Raw genomic sequence first — 21156 nt, 5'->3', positions numbered from 1 at the left:
AAGAAATAGAAAATATGAACAGACCAATCACAAGTAATGAAATTGAAACTGTGATTAAAAAATTCCCAACAAACAAAAGTCCAGGACTTTTGCTGGCTTTACAGGTAAATTCCATCAAACATTTAGAGAAGAGTTAACAACCACTGTTCTAAAACTATTCCAAAAAACTGCAGAGAAAGGAATACTCACAAACTCATTCTATGAGGCCACCATCACCCTGATACCAAAACCAGACAAAGATACCACAAAAAAAGAAAATTACAGGACAATATCACTGATGAACATAGACCCAAAAATACTAGCAAACCGAATCCAACAATACATTAAAAGGATCATACACCATGATTAAGTGGGAGTATCCCAGGGATGCAAGGATTTTTCAGTGTCCACAAATCAATCAGTACGATACATGACATTAACAAATTGAAGAATAAAAACCATATGATCATCTCAATAGGTGCAGAAAAATCTTTTGACAAAGTTCAACACCCATTTATGATAAAAACTCTCCAGCAAGTTGGCATAGAGGGAACATACCTCAACATAATAAAAGCCATATATGACAAACCCACAGCTAACATCATACTCTATGGTGAAAAGCTGAAAGTATTTCCTCTAAGATCAGGAACAAGACAAGGATGTGCGCTCCTGCCACTTTTATTCAACATAGTTTTGGAAGTCCTACCCACGGCAATCAGAGGAAAAAAGGAGTAAAAGAAATCCAAATTGGAAAAGAAGTAAAATTGTCACTGTCTGCAGATGATATGGTACTATATATAGAAAATCCTAAAGATGCTACCAGAAACCTTCTAGAGCTCATCAATGAATGTGGTAAAGTTACAGGACGCAAAATTAATACACAGGTTTCTGTTGCATTTCTATACAATAACAATGAAAGATCAGAAAGAGAAATTAAGGAAATAATGCCATTTACCATCACATCAAAAAGAAAAAAATACATAGGAATAAAGCTACCTAAGGAGGCAAAAGACCTGTACTCTGAAAACTAAAAGACTTTGATGAAAGAAACCAAAGATGAGGCAAACAGATGGAAAGATATACCATGTTCCTTGAATGGAAGAATCAATATTGTCAAAATGACTATATTACCCAAGGCAATCTATAGATTCAATGTAATCTGTATCAAATTCCCAATTACATTTTTCACAGAAGTAGAACAAAAAATTTAAAAATTTGTGTGGAAACACAAGATACCCAAAATAGCCAAAGCAATCTTGAGAAAGGAAAATGGAGCTGGAGGAATCAGGCTACCTGACTTCTGACTATACTATAAAGCTACAGTAACAGTTTTGTACTGGCACAAACACAGAAATATAGACCAATGGAACAGGATAGAAAACCCAGAAATAAACCCACACACCTATGGTCAACTAATCTATGACAAAGGAGGCAAGGATATACAATGGAGAAAAGACAGTCTCTTCAGTAAGTGGTGCTGGGAAAACAGGACAGCTACATGTAAAAGAATGAAATTAGAACATTCTCTAACACCATATACAAAAATAAACTCAAAATGGATTAAAGACCTATATGTAAGACTGCATATTATAAAATTCTTAGAGGAAAACATAGGCAGAATACACTTTGTCATAAACTGCAGCAATATCTTTTTGGATCCACCTCCTAGAGTAATGAAAATAAAAACAAAAATAAGCAAACAGGACCTAATTAAACTTAAAACCTTTTGCACAGCAAAGGAAACCATAAACAAGAGGAAAAGACAACCCACAGAATGGGAGAAAATGTTTGCAAATGATGCAACTGACAAGGGATTAATCTCCAAAATATACACAGTTCACGCAACTCAATATGTAAAAAACAAACAACCCAATCCAAAAATGGGCCAAAGATCTAAATAGACATTTCTCCAAAGAAGACATACAGATGGTCAAAAGCACATGAAAAGATGCTTAACATCGTTAATTATTAGAGAAATGCAAATCAAAACTACAATGAGGTATCACCTCACACCAGTCAGAATGGTCCATCATCAAAAACCTTACAAACAATAAATGCTGGAGAGGATGTGAAGAAAAGGGAACCTTTCTACACTGTTGGTGGGAATGTAAATTCGTACAGCCTCTATGGAGAACATTATGGAGGTTCCTCAAAAAACTAAAAATAGAGCTACCATATGATCCAGCAATCCCACTCCTGGGCATATATCTGGAGAAAACCTTAATTCAAAAAGATACATGCACCCTAAATATTTATTGCAGTACTATTTACAATAGTGAAGCTATGGAAGCAGTGTACATGTCCATGAACAGATGAATGGATAAAGAAGATGCTGGTACATATATAAATGGAATATTACTCAGCCATAAAAACGAATAAAATAATTCTATGTGCAGCAACATAGATGGACCTAGAGATTTTCATACTAAGTGAAGTCAGAGAAAGACAAATATCATATCACTTACATGAGGAATCTAAACAAATGATACAAATGAATTTACTTACAAAACAGAAACAGACTCACAGACTTAGAAAACAAACTTATGGTTACCAAAGGGAAAAAAGGGGGAGGGCGTAAATTAGGAGGTTGGGATTAACATATACACACTAGTATATATAAAATAGGAATCAACAAGGACCTACTGTATAGTATAGGGAACTCTACTCAATATTCTGTAATAACTTAAATAGGAAAAGAATCTGAAAAAGAATAGATATATGTATATGTATAACTGAATCACTTTGCTGTACACCTAAATCTAATACAACATTGTAAATCAAATATACTCCAATATAACATAAAAATATAAAAATTAAAAAAAAATATATAAATACAATGTTTAAATTCTGGGAAAATATTTAGTCTTTTTCCAGCCATATCACATTAGATACCTCTATCTGTGGATGCCATGACTATAAAAGATCATTTTGCATGACTTAATTAGCTTGAAATATTAATTTATAAGCAATATGTATTTTGACAACATAATATTTTCTTTCATATATTTAAAAATCATTAACTGGCCTAATTAAAATAGCTGATAGAATTTTTTTCCAGAAGCAGTACTTAAAAATTTAAAAATACTTTCTCAAGGGCCCAATTAAATAAAATCATAAATGAAAAGAAAGTTACAATTAACACCAGAGAAATACAGAGGATCATAAGAGATTACTATAAATAATTATACATCAATAAATTGGACAACCTATAAGTAATGAATAAATTCCTGGAAATGTGCAATCTCCTGAGACTGAATCAGGACGAAATAAAAAGTAAGAAAGACCAATTACCAGTAATGAAATTGATTCGGTAATCAAAAAACTTCCAGTAAACAAAAGTCAAAGACCAGACAGCTCCACAGGTGAATCTACCAAACATTTAAAGAAGAGTTAATGCCTATCCTGCTCAAACTATTCCCCAAAATTGAAGAGAAAGGAACACTTTCAAATTCATTCTGTGAGGCCAGAATTGCCTTTATACCAAAACTAGACAGAGACACCAGAAAAAAAGAAAATTACAGTCCAATATCCCTGATGAATATAGATCCAAAACACCTCAACAAAATATTAGAAAATCAAATTCAACAATACATTAAAAGGATATTACACCATGATTAAGTGAGGTTTATCCCAGATTTGCAAGGATGGTTCAATATCGACAAATCAATCAATGTGATACATCATGTAAACAAACTGAGGAATAAAAATCATATAATCATTTCAATAGCTGCAGAAAAAGCTTTTTACAAAATTCAACATTCATTTATGATAAAAAAAACTTTCAATGAAGTGGGTATAGAGGGAATATACCTCAACATAATAAAGGCCAGATATGACAAAACCACAGCCAACATCATACTCAATGGTGAATAGGTGAAAGCATTTCCTCTAGGATCAGGAACAAGATAAAGATGCCCACTCTCACCACTTTCATTCCACATAGTATTGGAAGTCCTAGCCATAGCAGTCAGACAAGAAAAACAAACAAAACAAAAAGAAACTCTTAGATACAAAGGGTTGACTGCCAGAGGGAGAGGGCAGGGGGTACATGAAATAGGTGAAGGGTATTAAGAGGTAAAAACCTCCCGTAATGGGCTTCCCTGGTGGCGCAGTGGTTGAGAATCTGCCTGCCAATGCAGGGGACACAGGTTCGAGACCTGGTCTGGGAAGATCCCACATGCCGCAGAGCAACTAGGCCCGTGAGCCACAACTACTGAGCCTGCGCGTCTGGAGCCTGTGCTCCGCAACAAGAGAGGCCGCGATAGTGAGAGGCCCGCGCACCGCGATGAAGAGTGGCTCCCACTCGCCGCAACTAGAGAAAGCCCTCGCACAGAAACGAAGACCCAACACAGCCAAAAATAAATAATAAATAAATAATAAATAAAATTAAAAAAAAAAAAACCCTCCAGTAATGAAATTAGCAAGTCAAGGTCCTGCCATATACAGCAAAAGGAATATGGTCAATAACACTGTAATAACTTCGTTTGGGAACAGATGGTTACTAGACTTATGGTGGTGACCATTTCATAATGTATGCATATGTCAAAGCACTATGCAGTATACCTGAAACTACATAATATTGCAAGTCAACTTTTTCTATTAAAAATTTTTTAAAAAATACTTTCTTCATAGATGAGTACACCTGAAGTGAGGCAAAAGAGAGCATTGTCTTCCGTTAAAAGGGGAAGTCCTTTTAGTACATAGAAATTTTTTTAAGAATCCCACAAGATTTCCAAATTATAGAGCAATCATTATATATATACACACACATTGATGTATGCATTTGCACATGCAGTAAACATGAATATGTATACATTTATGTTCATGCATATATGAAATAAATATATTAAATATATATATATATATATATGAAATAAAACATACCCAAATCCCCCAATGAGTGTTTGTTTCCTAACATGGACTAACATGCAGAAGTAATTTATAACACCCACCCCCACCAAACATAGAGACAACCAGATTGCTTTTGCTCCTGGGAAGTCCCTGGGAGGGAAGGAAAAAATTCCTACTTGATATGACAAGAGGTACTTCCTGGGAAATTCAAACATGTAACTAGAAACACACTGATGTCTTGGTCATAAGAGAACTCTCAGGGCAGGGCAGCTAAGCTTGGACTTGCATGGGTTCTGCATCTGTAACACAGGTTACCTAAGTAGCTGTGTGCCGGCTTTTCCTCCACAACTTTGATTCTTCTTGCTCCAGCAGGTATCACCAACACTTCTACATAACCTGTAAGAGTCAATAAAACATGAAATACATCTTGAGTTTTTTCTAATTCCTCTTTTCTTCATTGACTTGCCCTATTTTTCTTTTGGTTTTGGCTTTTGCTGTGATAACTTCAATACCTATGTAAAGAAAAAAAATTATGTATAAAAGCTGTCATAGGTTCAAGTGGAGAAGTTTCTTGGAAAAACGTTGAGAATACAACGCTATCAAGAGCAAGTAGGTGACTGTAAAGCTCCCTGACAGCTTATGAATTATGAGGTGAGAAAAAAGCACAATGGGACAGCCTGGTTAGAAACACAGTGAATCTTGGAACAGAGCAAATAACCTTAAGTTCTGCTCATGGAACTCCTTTAAGTTAGAAAGTGTGGGGAAGGAGCAAACACAGCTGGAGAGCATACAGATGGTGGATGTCTGGTCCCTGAAGTAGCTGAGTATAGGACAAGAGAGACCAAGCCCTCTCTGGAAGATTAACCAAGGGTTTTTAATCTGGGGCTGGAGAGAAGTGTAAGGCCACACCAAGCAATCTGGTGTCACCCTGGAAGGTGTCCGACGGCTAGGAGCAAGATACAATTAGGTGTTTCTTAGGAAATATTCTTCAGCAGTGGTTAGGAATGCAATGCTTGAAGTGAAATAAGACGGTAAGATAAAGCTGGATAGAAGAGAAAGTGTGCATAAAAAGTCAAAATCAAGACTTCATTTGGTGCAGAAAAGAGCAGATGCCAACTTTTGGCTGAATAGTTATGCTTTAAAATTATATTAAAATAACATTTAATAGTCTTCTTAGTACTTCTGTGTAGCTACATATAGCCCTGATAAAAGTCTAATTTCAAAGCTACGTTAAAAAGGTATAACAGCTAATCCCAGAGTTGTCTCCTGTTGATCAATAATTCAAATTCCTGAAACTGTTGACAATTATTTGGTGTTTACCAAAAGGTAACAGACATCCCACCTGGTGGCAGTGCCTGGGATTAGAGGTCTGTGCTTTTCAAATCAACATTTCCATTAGCAAATACTACTTACTCAATTTAACCATTTTTAGTAACACCAAATCATACAAGCACTTCCACTTTGTTACATAAACACAATATGCAGCAATGAAAATGGAAACAAATGTTTACTGTCTATTGGTATATTGAAGTAAGGTAAGAAAGTCTGTGTACTCAATGAGCTTATAATTGAATTAGAAAGACAAGGCACAAATATCTTACATAAAAATGAGTTAAATAAAACTTCCAAATTTATGTTAAAAAGATCATATTCAAAATAATATGGTTAATTCCCTGCTGAAGAATGTAAATCAATGTTGTTTAAACTGTCCCCCTTCTCTGATCACATCAATACTCAAAAGTTTCGCTGCTATTTTAACTCACAGAAGTGGGATTTTTTTCCTTTTTTTCTTTTAAATGGTTATATACATTACTTATGTTTGAGAAACACTCCCATCAGCAGGAATCACAATGATTCAGAGGAGAGAACATTTCATATAGTCAAGGAAAGCTTCATAAAGAAGCAAATAGATTAACTGTCTTTGAAGAATGGGTAGAATTTGGATATACAGGTGACCCTTGAACAATGCAGGGTTTAAGCGCACTGATCTTCCATGCAGTAAAAAATCTGAGTATAATAAATAGTGAACCCTCTGTATCCGTGGTTCCACATCCGTAGATTCGAACAACTGCAGGTCGTGTGGTACTATAGTATTTACTATTTTTAAAAATCCACATATAAATGGACCCATGCAGTTCAAACCTTTGTTATTCAAGAGTCAACTACATACAGGAAAAGAATGAGTTCACTGGATGTAAAGAAAAGTAAATAGTAAGTGGTATTTTTAGGACCACATAAATATAATAATTCTGACAGAATGAGAAGGTGTAAGAATTTGGCTAGAGTAGGAGAGTTTAAATGCATGCCCAGGACACTGAATTTATCCATTTGAAGCTACTGAACATTCTACAGCAAGGAATGTGGTAGTTAGATACTGGTTTGGAGAGGCTTTATTTGACAGCAGTATGCAAGATGCCCAGCGATATAGTTGTAGATAACAGTGTCAGGAGGCTAATGTAAAAATCCAGGAGTGCTAGAGGCTAAGGTAGAAAAACCAGAAGGCATAGTAAAGAAAACAAATTCTGAATTTGAGAACCAACAGAAAGTGGGGAAATAAACATTGAACACAATTCTTCATTATTACTTATGTGCAAATGCAGCCATCATTTATAGGAACATGGAAGTCAAGTTTGGGTAATAATCTGACGTTTGGCTTTGCAATTTGTTTTTAACAAAACAGTATAACACACTAGTAAAAATATCCAGTAAGAACTCTGGAACTTCTGGAACTCCAGGGAAAGGTCAGCCTGTTGAAGTACCTTTGTGAGGCAGTAATTTAAGCCATGGGAGTTAACGGAGAAAACTGAGAGACAGGAGAAGTCAAGGATTCAACCTCGGTGACAGTTATGTTTTTTTTTTTTAATTAATTTATTTAATTTATTTATTTTTGGCTGCATTGGGTCTTCATTGCTGCGTGCGGGCTTTCTCTAGTTGCGGCGAGTGTGGGCCACTCTTTGTTGTGGTGTGTGGGCTTCTCACTGTGGTGGCTTCTCTTGTTGCAGAGCACGGACTCTAGGTACGCGGGCTCAGTAGTTGTGGCTCGTGGGCTCTAGAGCGCAGGCTCAGTAGTTGTGGTGCATGGGCTTAGCTGCTCCGCAGCATGTGGTATCTTCCCGGACCAGGGCTCAAACCTGTGTCTCCTGCATTGGCAGGCAGATTCTTAACCACTGTGCCACCAAGGAAGCCCTATGGTTTTTAACAGAGAGACTGAAAAAAAAATTAGGAAAGAATACAGAGAAGGAATAATCATGAGAGGTAGAGATCTGGCTATTTTGATGTAGTAGTATCTTATGAATTAGAATATTTTAAAAAGAATTGTTGGTGCAAAAAGCTGTACAGACATCAAAGAGAAAGGTGACCAAGGAGAGTCCACTGGATGTCACAATCAAGAGGTAACTGTTCATCTCTGAGCAAATAAATTTAGTAATGTGTTTGGAGAAGATGATAAGTTTCAGGATGCTGAAAAAGAAGAATAGATAGAGAAAAGTAGAGGAGAGGTAGTAACTGTAAATTCCTGTTTGAGTTTAGCAGTAAACCCAGAGGTACATTGTATTTTAGGACAACAGTTACATATAAGTTTATAGTTATATCTATATACTATAGATAGTATAGAGCAATATATAATACAGAGCAATTCTCTATTATTCAATTGAAAAGGTTTGGAGGACAGGTGAGTTAGACTGAGTTTAAAGAAGAAAGAGAGGAAGAAAAATATTAAGCAAAGACATTTGAAGAGGGATAGCCAAAGACTGAGGCTCTAGATATTTTTCAGTAAATAAGCCATTTAGCACAATTGAGAATGCACATTTTTAAAAGAAGTGAACATACGAGTGGCTACTGCTGAGCTCAGAAGTTGAAATAAAGCCTGTGATGTCAAGGTCATAAATTTGATCCTCACGCTGGACAGTTTGCTTTGTACATAGGAAGATCCTATTTCATAACCAGAGATCCCATTCTTAATCAGCCATCTTAAAACGCCCAAAGTAATCATTATCTTCTCGGTACTATTAATGATAAATGCCACATTTTGAACAACTGCTATGTGCTAGTCACAATTATAGATAATTTATGTAAATTATTTCATCTAGCCATAATGATACCATCCAAGGTAGATATTTAATAGATTGGAAAATAAAGGTAGAGAAAAAGCTGCCTTTTTCAAGATTTCCTTGTCAGTAATTAGCTGACGCAAGCTTTGAACTCAGATCTGTCTGATTCCAGCTATGGCCTGCTGCTACTATTTCACAGGGTAGAATACATGACACTATGACTCTCTTATTGCTGTGGCAAACATACAAATAAAAAGCCTAAGAGCATGTGTTCCTTGTACAGGATTAGTATCATCATCTCTTGTACTAAGAATAACAGATTTTATGCCCACCTTCTTCTAAATGTAGATTGATAACTATATAGCTGCACAAGTGGCCAAATACACAATTTACCTTTAAAAATCCCTTAAAAAATTATCCCCTGGCCAGGCAAGTTACAATGAAAGACATGATAAATGTACTAAGGAAAAAGAATTCTCTTCTTAAGTTGATTTTCTAGCTCCAACAAAAATGATTTAGCAAACTCTAAATAGAGCACAGGGACTGAAAACACCCACATGTGTCTGTACTTGTGTTACTCATACAGTATATACAGTGTGCATGGCCAACTGGACCAAATAAGGCTACAATTCCTTCAAGAAATTTTAGGAAGTCCATAAACTACAAGGATAAAATTGTCTCAAGAGAAATGAATACCACATTCCTAAAGTCACAAGTAAATGAAGCCCACGATATAATTAAGGACTCATACAGATTTTTATTTTTTTAAGTCTTAACAATGTAATGTTTCATTATTAATTAAATTAACAAATGTTAATGGATCACACACTATACTGGTCATTGGGAATAGGGTATTGAACAACAGTAGCCATGATACTTTTCCTCACTGATATTTAAAGTCTAGCAGGAAAGGAAAGACCAAAGGGTGTAAAATTACAAAATTACCATACAACTGAACTGTACAGATGCAAATATGGTAAGCGTCACTAAACTACTTGGTGATAGAAGGTAGAGGTTGTTCAGGGAACACTTCATTGAAGAAGTGACATTTGAACTGAGATCTAAGTGACACTAGGAATTAACCAGGCAAAGCTAAGAGGAAGCTAACAGAACAATATTTTTAAATGCAAGGTGCTAGAGAGAGCATGGTCAGTTTGAACATCTGTAACAGATCTGGTGGCTGCAGCTTAGAGAAGGAAAGTGACCTTGGTGTGAGATGATGCCAGAGAGACAAGTAGGAACAATACCATACAGGGCCCTATGGTCCAAGTTAAGAATTCTAGTCTCTTCCCTGTAAGCAATGTTAAGCTAGCAGAGAGTTGCAAGGAAGACAGATTGTTGTAAGGAAGTAACATTATTAGTATCTGATATTCCCAATATCGTAGGCATTTTAGACATTTTTCCAAATAACAGATGCCATTAATATAACTTACAAAAAAACTAATATACAAAAGTAGAAATTAAAGTGCAATAAAAACAAAGGAGATTTGAATTAGGAATCTGGGGGGAAAATGTATCCACCTAACTGCAGTCAGAATGAACCGCATTACTGATTTTTAACTGTTATTTCTGTTGTCAATGCTTAGTTTAAAAATTAAGTGTTATTACAACTAAGAAAAATGTACCAGTGCTGAATGTGCATCAGTATTCTTCAGTGAACTGTTTCCATGCAAATTAAATAACTATGCAGGAATAGTCTTCAAAAATTCTAGTGTCTTTAAATCTCTTCAGTCTTTCAGACTTGATTTGAACTTCTGCACTATAAAAACGTCTCCCATCACAATCAGGCTGAAAAGCTTATTATAATTGCACTTCTTAGGCGAAAGTATAAGAGCCTGTTACAGCTTCGTCTGACTATTCTAAATGAGTTCTGACAGATTTTGACTTGTAGGACCTGTCACCTTTTTTCACAGCTTTGGAGGTTGAGATTTTGATCTGCAATTTACCCTGGGCCTTAGTTATTTTTAGCCTTCAAGTTCTTCAAGCTCACTTATCTTTTATTCTGCTGGGGCCTAGAAAAAGGTTATTATATTCAGCTTTCGAGGGCTGTGTCTAATTTTCTTTTCTGAAGGACTTTTTAAAATCCAGAATGAACTCAGTCTTCTTGATTATTCAAATGTAAATGGCTTATTCTTTGTATCAAAACAAATACATATTTTTAGGTCAGGTCTTGGTATTTGAACAAGAAATGTAAAACAGGAAAAAGTTGATGTATGTAATGTAAGAATATGAATGATAACGAAAATATAATCATAAATACTAAGATAGTTCAATAGATAGATGTCTAGGTAAGACACTAACGTAAACATAGAAATGTCTGCTTCCTCTCCGTAAGCTTGAGGGCTTCAGTATAAAGCATTTTCTGTATATAAAGCTTATTTGCGGGTTATTATATTTCAGTACAGATAATATCACTTTTTGTTGTGGATCACCTTAAAATTCACACTACATAGATCAGTCATCATCAGTTCATCCTCATATCCCCTGAGTATTAGTATTTATAGATGAGGAAAGACAATAAGAGAGGACATGTTCCCTCTCTTAATATATCTGGAACATCAGCCCACATCTTCTGACTCCCTGTTATAGTTTCCAACATGCTACATTGCTATAGACTCTCTCTTTTAAAAAATTAATTCCTTTTGAATTTAGTAAAAACATTAGGGAAAAAAATAAAGAAAATGGAAAGCTGAAAACCTGAAGACTAATACTCTCAATAGTTGCTTCAGGCTGTTACAAATCATTATTCTCTGTTAGACATCAATAATTTGCATTGGAGGATAAGGTCTGTAGAAACCTGATAACATTAGCCAATGTAAATTAGATTATTCCCTTGCTGCTCCAATTTATTAAATGCACAACAAATGACTTCATGTTTTCAGTATTGGGAAATGGGCTTGTTAGAATTTCTGGCTCATATCACATGTATTGTATGTCATTGCGAAAAATCATTCAATACCCGTTACAAAAGTCTTCAACAGAATCAGAACTGTCATTTCTAAGTTAAGTTCAATGTAATCTGTCCCCAGAGATTGTTTGGATTGTTAATCTTGAAAAAATAAAAAAATAATCACCTGCTCCTCTGGTGTGATTAAAATCTCCTTTAATGATTTTGCATGATTTTCCATTGCCATTGCATACACCACAATGATCTTCCCTTGCAAGAGACCCTAATAAACCATCACAGCCAACTTTCTGCAACAAGAGAATGACAGTACATCATAAAGTGAGCTTTTTCTTTTCTTTTTTAACCACTACTTTCGGACAAACTTAGTCTCTACAAACTAGACATAATTATTTGACAAACGAATAAAATGCCATATTCTCTGGTGCAAACTAATACAGCAAGCTCATGTCAAATAATACCATCTGTAAATTGTCCAAAGTAGGGTAGTGATAAAAGTATTTTTCTTATATTAAGAATTAAATGGTATCCTAAAGCAATTTGGAAAACTATTATTGAGACAAATGCAATTTACATAAATCTCAAAGGAAATCACATTTCTATTAAATATAATATGATTAATCTAATTCATTCTACTCAACATAGAACAGATAGGCTTCACCGTATGGATGGCTTCACTCCTAAAGTGGTTGAAGAGCAGATGCTGAGTATTAAATATTAACTTTGTAGAAACCAAATATAAATGTTTACATTCATTACAGTTCACCAATAAACTTCTATCCCCATCTCCTTTGACATCTAACACATGAGTGAGTAAGAACTGCTCACAACCTATGGTTGCTATAAGAAAACAGTAACAGTGGGATAATTTTTATATGTTCCCAGAAGAATGATGTTAATGTGAATCTTCTTAGATTAAATCATTGACTCTTTTCTAGTGAATTATGTTGGTCTCCCTTTGATGTTCAGAAAATATGATAATTTGCAAAGTTGTGCATACTCAAAGTGCCTAAGTTAATATGTCTGTACTGTCAGAAATAAATGGTGGAATTATACCATCACCCCTAATCAAGAAGAAGCTGCAAGACTGACTGATGTTACATCCATTTATAACAAGTTACAATTATTTAAATAAATTTTTAAAATATCACATAAAACAGGGAAAAAAAAACCAGGGTCTTTTTCTGTGGTTGGTGTCGGTGGTGTTGGGTGTGGGAAGGAGCAGGTTATAAAATGCAGCTGCAGGATGAACATCCCAAGAAAGCAAAAATCACATTAAACCTGCATAATACAGCATCCTTTCCTTTTGTCAAGAGGGTGTGTATCAGTGTCAAGAAGTAGACAAAACAATGCAATAGTGGAGAACTCTGACCAGCGAATCAAAGCTTATTCAGGGAGAAATGAAGAGAATGTTTCTGGATGAAAGAGGTGGCCACCACAGGAAATTCTCAAAATACAACAAAGATATGGCCAGAGTTCACTGATCAGGAGCCATGAAAAGACCTGAGAGTCCTGGCGTTAAAGAAAAAGTCTCTCCTTCATGTACAAATGAGGAGAAAATTTAGAGTAGAGTTTAGAGTGATTTCGAAATGATAAAAAGTGCCTTTATTGTTCTATCCCTAGCATCCGACTTGTTTCTCAACAAATATAGTAAACTTGATAAATAGTAGTTAAATGATTGAATAAATTAGTACCTAGTTGTCTCTTAGTTTTTTGTAACCCTTGTAACTGGGATAGTGTAAGTTTGTAAAATCTAAAATAAAAGGCAGGGATAGACATAATGCCATGGCTCAATAATCACGTAAGCTTAAAATAAGAATCAAAGAGTTAGTATTTTTTAACTGGTAGTCTCAAGTATCCACACTAAATGATATATGCTCACATAACTCTAAAAGTTGAGGATGAATGACTTGGAAAAGACAGTACTGTTTAACTGGTGGCAGATACCTGAAGTACCACTGGCAGGCTGGAGAGTGGCAGGTACCATGATAATACAGACGAGAGTTTTCTCTATTCTTTTCCAGGATAGAAATGCCAGGGAGCCAAATTGGGTCACCAGGAGAAAGCTGTCTATTTTCAATTGCCCTCCTTAGTCCACTCACCAAGTTTAGAATTCTACATTCAACTTCAATGCTGTATGTTTTATGATAAAATAAAACACTCTAGCCAAACCCAGTATACAGAGGTTGTCAGAAAGAAAAAAGGAAGCATGTTTTTAATTACACTGAAAGACCGAATGAAGCATGTTAGTTAAAAAGCCAGAATCCTGAAGTATTCCAATGCTGTCAGAAGTTACAATTCATTTCACAGAACTTTAATTATAATCATCAGATTCACATAACACTTATGTAGAATTTTTTGTTGTTGTTGCTGTTATTTTTATGTTTACCTAGGGACTCTATAAAAGATCTGGCTTACACAATACTGTTAAGTGAAAAGCACAGCAATGTAAGCTATTATATTTGGCATATAGAGTTAGGAAAATAATTTCTTTTGAAAAATAAATTCGTTTAAGTCATATACTAATCTGACATTTACATAAAATGATGAAATAAAGATAAAAGTTTTAATTGCACAACATACAGTTTTGAAAACAAAATATGTATAGATAAATAACTGCCATGATTTTTAAACAGACAAATGAAAATTATATTTCAGGCTACTGCCATATTCTGTTAAAGAATAAAGGAAATTAATACATAATTATAAGACTGTCTCTTATACCAATTATATTGCATGATTCTACGCTTTAAATGTTAGAGCATGATGGCAAAATAAAGAATCTGAGAGCTGGTAAAGCATTTAAGTTTCACGATGTTTCCAACTTTTTATCCAGAAGTCTATAGACTTCTATTGGACCACAGATTGATCCATCCATAGCTTGTAATTGTTTTCAAATTTTGGAGCATGTGTGTACATGCGTGTGTGTGCATGTGTGGTCAGGTATGCGTTTTTTATATGAAGAAACCAAAACTTTTATCAAATTCTCAAAGGAGTGTATTGCACAAAAAAGTCAATGACCACTGGCCTGCCTATTTCATTTCACAGATTAATGGACACATACATATTTTAAGTGATTTTCCCGAGAACATAGTTTCCTAGTGGCTGTCGTGGATTCAGCCCTCCTCCACTCAGATACCTCTTTTATTACTAAAGGATGTACATATTTTCCTTCCACGCCTGGGAAATTTATCAGCTGATGGCTCTTAGCCTTCAGCCCTGTTCAGAAAATGGCTAGCCTAAAGAAAACTGCCTTTCCCAAGATCACATCCCCCTCATCCCCTGGGACAGCTTGTATCCAAACACTAGTAGATAATGGGGGTTAAAAAGGTCTGGTTTTCTCACCCCAAATGGGGAAAACTTTGAAGAGCCATCCCAGCCACAATGCTCCTCACACGGTCAGCTGATGTCTTGTGACTGTACCAAGCCCAACTGTTCCCTGTGCTGAGTCCTGCCTCCTTCCCCCTCTGCATATATGCTGATCATGAAAACACCTGGCATTAAACTTCCTGCATATTAATCTTCCAGGGGAAGCCAACCTGAGACAGTGGCAGACCTGTAACTAGCAACTTCAAAGCTTTATTAGCCTTTGATCTTTCCACTACACTATTCATATTCATTTTAATAGAATGTCTCCTTTCTAATGATAAATAAAGAAGAGCACACAAATGCATATAGTAGATGGAGATTATTTTTAAAAAGAAATAGAAAGGCAAATGAAATGCTTAAGTATAATACAAAATTGAATGTACATTTAGAAATCAGCTGATTCAAGAATGTTGATGATACTTTAAGTGAGTAATAAGACTGCTTTTATAGGTTTTTGCCACATGGCTCAGTCTTGGACACAAGACATGGAGAACTTGAGTGCTTGAGTTTCTGGTCTGGAATGCCCAAAGTGTCACAATTTTACACCTGTAATATGTACCTTACAGAATAAAATTTTCATATTCTTTCAGCTAGTAATGAGTATTATATATTTTCTAGTCTGAACCCTTCATCATACAGATGAAGAAATGGACTTTCAAAGCAGATCAGACTTGCTGAAGATCACAGTTGAGGCAGAGTTTTCCACTGTACTGTGTAGCTGCTCGAAGGTCCCCCAATCCTCCCTCAGCATATACACTCTCCCTTTTGGAATGTCTTACCTGACACCTGCCATTTGCACAGATATCTAATCCCTGATATCCGCAAGAAGTTCCATCCAACACTTTTTCTGATAGAAGAATAGGCTGTTCTTTTCCAACAGGAGAGCAAAACAAGGCACATGGTTTTTCTACATACAGAGTGGATAAAAGTAAATGAACAAAATTTGATCCATAAATATTTTTATCTCAAGCTTTATTTTTCAGAACAGTTACGAGTAAAAAATATAATCTGATGTTAACTGAGTAATGCACTACTAGAATATATAATACTAGAGGTTATTATGAGTAGTAAATGAGATGATGCCTGAGCAAAAATAGGTATCCAATGAACATTAACCTCCTTCTTAAGAATTATGTCTTCAAATTATTTTTAAAATGTATCATTTATTATTTTCTGGCACTAAACCTCTACCACACACAAACCAAGCATTCTTTGTGAAAAATATTTTGCATACTCTCATTTTTTGCTCATATCTTTTAGCATGAACTCATTTTAATTTTAAGAACATATCAGATTTCTGCCTATTTAAGATTTACTTTATTCATGAAGCCTTTCTTGACATCTCACTTCTAAATTCCAATACACTAATTTTAAATCCTATGCATTTGGCATTTTCTAATTGAAAAATTATTAAAGGGAGAAAGAAGAACTTCTAAAATGAACAATTCTTGTAAGATTTTCCATTGTGAGGATGTTTAGCAACTCAATACAATCCCATGAGAACATCCATTGGAATGCACAGTTGCTGAAGTGCTAGCTGGGACTCACCCTCTTCATTGCTTACTCAGAAAGCATGTTGGGATGTATGATGTTTAGGGTGAGAACTACTGTTCTAGGTAAAGAATTCTTGAATGGCTGGCAGTCACCTTCAGTGCTTCCTTAAACAATAAGGTAGGAGGGTTAGAGTTAAAACACTTGCCTATTAGGCTCAGTCAAAAAGTGGCAAAACATTTTTAAAGTGCTGTTTCTATTTCTAAGCATCCTGCAGAGGAGCTGTAGTATTTGGTAACACCAGTAGTAGGATTACCCAAATCAGAAACTTCAGAGCAATTTCCAGGCTACATTACTACTCTATTGGCTTGACACCAGTCAGGCCCTTTACTGTTTATTAAGCTCATACAAATAGAATGGAAAATAGTTTACAGTCTCTGACACTGATCTTCGCTTATGTCTTCAGTAAAGTTCCACGTATGCTGATGGGATTCTATAAATACCAAATAACAGCCAGAGGCATGGAACAGGGTATCACTTGGCAAAGAGAAGACAGACAGTTAAATGAGCCTTCAGAATTGAACATTTCAAACAGTTTTCACATGTGGCTTCTGAATACTGCTCTGAACAATTTTGGGGAGTTGGACCATGGCCTTTAATGTGAATGGTTTTGAAATTTTCCTTTAAGATGCCATTATAAGCTGCAATAAAGCAGTTCAGTGTGCTCTCACACCTCAAAGTAGGTTATGTTTATTCAATGACTACTTACTACGTCATATCTTTGGACTTAAAAACAGCTGCTGTCATTGCAACACTTTAATAGTGACATACACACACACACATACACACACACACACACACACACACACACACACACACCTCACTATTCTCTTTCTGGAGTTTTCACTGAAGAGAGGAGCAAACCAGATATATGATTAATGTTGAAAGGAGTTAGTCTAGAATATTCCATTTACATTCTAAGCAAGAACTCAGATAAAAACGTTGTACTCCTCCTTTTACATATTGTCAATTTACTGTACTTACTTTAGCCTTATAGATGACATCAACATTTGATACCAATCTTCCTTCCTGGAGTACACCCTTGAGATTGTGACATTATAGTGATCCATGTAACATGCCAGTACTTGGCAGGCAGGCTCTGTCTTGATTTAAGAGGCCACCCCTTTCCAAGGTATGCATTAAATATGGATTTCAGCCAAATTTCAGCACAGAGTATGCAAAATACCTGAATGTTAAAGCCATGCATCCTTTTTTCTCTAAAAATAAATGTTCACTACTGCACTGATACCTTATATTTAATTCTCTTAGCCAGATATTCATGTGTTACATAAAAAAACAGAAATAGCCACTTGCATTTTAAAGTATCGAAAACCTGGGGCTTTAAAAAGACTTGTATATTTCAATTTCTTCCATATGGCTCTAATACATAAAAACTATTGTTGTGTCTTTTATTCATCATACAGACTGACATGTTTGATTGATACATGTCGCAGAATTATCAAAAACAGTACACTGCTAATTATATAAATATCTATTATGGATCATTCTGATGATAAACAACACTTTATAAGAGTCAGGAGCTCCCTTAATTGTGATTTCCAACAGTTTTAATATTTTAAATTGACCCCCATACAACTCTGATTTTTTTTTTAAATCTGGAGGGAACCTGTTTCCTATCTCTTATTTCACATGTGAGTAAACAGGTTTCAAATGAAGTAAAAATTATCAAATCAGACAGCCAGTTGGAGGCAGAGATAGAATTAACCCAGGATCAGATGATGATTTTCAGGATTTGAACTGTCATATTGACTTTATTTTTACCATGAAAAAAATATTACTTATATACTTAAATTAATGCAACAAATATCCATCAGAAGATTAATAATTGCCAGACAGTACAGTAGGCACAGACAATAGAGGGAACAGAGACGCATTAAAATCTGCTTCAGCAGGGTCCTGTGGAGTACTTGGCAGGGGTACGTATCCTATACGGAAGATCAGGGGAATTCTTTTTTCCTAGAGAACTTGTCATAAACTGAGCCCAAAAAATCAGTAGAAGTTTTCAAGGTAAATACACGGGGAAAGAGATTAAAGCTTGAGAAAGAAAGGATATTGTGCCAAGAAACATGCATATTTATAGGCCCAGAAGTAAGAAAACATGATGTATATGAGCAATGAAATGAAATTCGGCCTGGCGGTGCTGGAGATTACAGAAGGGGTTGATGGAGATGAGGCCAGAGACGTTAAAGGGGGCAAGTCACAATAATGGCCTTATAAACCAGGTAATAAAGTTTGAGATTGGTCCTGACAGCAACGGGACTGACAGCAACAGTGACTGATGGTTTTGGCCTTCAAAAAGGCCAGCCTGGCTGAAATGAGGAGTAGGGGCTGAAGGAGGGTCAGAGAGACAGTGAGGAAGCCATTTGAAGAATCCAGGTCAGAGACGGTGCAAACAAGAACAAAGATGCTGGCAAACAAAGAAAGGTTTGGACAAATAGGGTGTGCTGATTCATTACAGGGGGTTGGAGAGTGAGGCAGAAGGATTCTGGCTTAGGTTGGTAATGAAGCTAATCATGTTGCTATTCTCCATGAGAGAGCACAGTAAGAGGAGAGATGGTGGGAGTGAGAGAAAGGAAAGGGGAAAGGGGTATGTTGAACTTGAACCATGTTGAGTTAGAGGTGAATGGGATGCTGAGTGGACAAGTTCATGCAACATAGGGGTAAGCAGGTAAGGAGCTCAGGACAGAGAGATCTAGTTTGGAGATAAATGTTTGTGTTCCTTTAGCATTCGGATGATAAATAAAACCTAGTGAATAAGTAAGATTATGCCAAGAAGGACGTTTAGTGAGAAGAGGGGCCAGGATAAGTCACTACAGAAAATTCCCATAAGACATATCATTCTTTCACTAAATATTTATTAAGTGTCTACTCTGTTCAGATACTGCTTACGGTGCTAAACACATAGCAATGCATAAAATACAAGTCTTGCTCTAACAATTATTATTTAGGGGGGGCATAAACAATTAAAATAAAAATATTATGATAGATGATGATAAAGTCTGTGAAAAAAGAATAAAGCAGGGGAAGGAAAAGCACTGAGTCAATATTTAAGAAAAGATCAGAAGGAGGTGAGAGAATGAATCATACTGCTATCTGGGAAAAGTAATTCACCAGAGAAAACAACACCTTCCAAGACACTAAGACAGAAGGGAGCCAGGGTGGGTGGCAGGGTGTGATGCAGGCACAGTACAGATGAAGTTAGAGGGTAACAGGAAGCCAGGGAGCTAAGGACCTTATAGGCCATTAGAAGAACTTTGCACTTTTAGTGAGCTGGGAAGACACTGAAAGCTTCTGAATGGAAGAATAACATGACATGACTGATGTTTTAAATGCATCACCCTGGCTATGTTGAGACTGAAGGAGGTATGAGGACACAGGCATAAAGAACAGTTAGAGATAGCAGAAGCAAGAAGAACTACAATCCTTGAGCCTGTGGAACAAAAACCACATTCACAGAAAGACAGACAAGATGAAAAGGCAGAGGGTTATGTACCAGATGAAGGAACAAGATAAAATCCCAGAAAAACAACTAAATGAAGTGGAGATAGGCAACCTTCCAGAAAAAGAATCCAGAATAATGATAGTGACGATGATCCAGGACCTCGGAAAAAGAATGGAGGCAAAGATTGAGAAGATGCAAGAAATGTTCAACAAAGACCTAGAAAAATTAAAGAACAAACAAACAGAGATGAACAATACAATAACTGAAATGAAAAATACACTAGAAGGAATCAATAGCAGAATAACTGAGGCAGAAGAATGGATAAGTGACCTGGAAGACAGAATGGTGGAATTCACTGCTGCGGAACAGACTAAAGAAAAAAGAATGAAAAGAAATGAAGACAGCCTAAGAGACCTCTGGGACAACATTAAACGCAACAACATTCTCATTATAGGGGTCCCAGAAGGAGAAGAGAGAGAGAAAGGACCAGAGAAAATATATGAAGAGATTATAGTCAAAAACTTCCCTAACATGGGAAAGGAAATAGCCACCCAAGTCCAGGAAGCGCAGAGAGTCCCATACAGGATAAACCCAAGGAGAAACATGCTGAGACACAGCAATGAAATTGGCAAAAATTAAAGACAAAGAAAAATTATTGAAGCAGCAAGGGAAAAATGACAAATAACAAACAAGGGAACTCCCATAAGGTTAACAGCTGATTTCTCAGCAGAAACTCTACAAGCCAGAAGGGAGTGGCATGATATACTTAAAGTGATGAAAGGGAAGAACCTACAACCAAGATTACTCTACCCAGCAAGGATCTCATTCAGATTCGATGGAGAAATCAAAAGGTTTACAGACAAGCAAAAGCTAAGAGAATTCAGCACCATCAAACCAGCTCTACAACAAATGCTAAAGGAACTTCTCTAAGTGGGAAACACAAGAGAAGAAAAGGACCTACAAAAACAAACCCAAAACAATTAAGAAAA

The 21156-nt window shown here is 35.9% G+C and overlaps 1 protein-coding gene and 1 long non-coding RNA gene across 2 annotated transcripts in view; one reads left to right on the top strand and one right to left on the bottom strand.

The window, feature by feature from the left end:
* The window catches only part of ADAMTS19 (ADAM metallopeptidase with thrombospondin type 1 motif 19), a gene marked incomplete at its 5' end in the record, with an annotated part of 291838 nt that overhangs the window by 84071 nt on the left and 186611 nt on the right, over positions 1 to 21156 (bottom strand). The window contains 3 exons of the mRNA XM_082380775.1: positions 5146 to 5226; positions 11954 to 12074; positions 15933 to 16060. Of these exons, the coding sequence (XP_082236901.1) occupies positions 5146 to 5226; positions 11954 to 12074; positions 15933 to 16060 (330 nt within the window). The remainder of the gene's footprint in view (positions 1 to 5145; positions 5227 to 11953; positions 12075 to 15932; positions 16061 to 21156) is intronic.
* LOC309623705 overlaps positions 1 to 21156 on the top strand; it is a 393796-nt gene that overhangs the window by 191082 nt on the left and 181558 nt on the right. The window lies entirely within an intron of this gene.

Source organism: Balaenoptera borealis, assembly GCF_965194805.1.
Source record: "Balaenoptera borealis genome assembly, chromosome: 2".
Taxonomy (NCBI): Eukaryota; Metazoa; Chordata; class Mammalia; order Artiodactyla; family Balaenopteridae; genus Balaenoptera; species Balaenoptera borealis.
The sequence above is the reverse complement of the archived record's forward strand: the minus strand, read 5'-3'. Positions and strand labels throughout refer to the sequence as shown.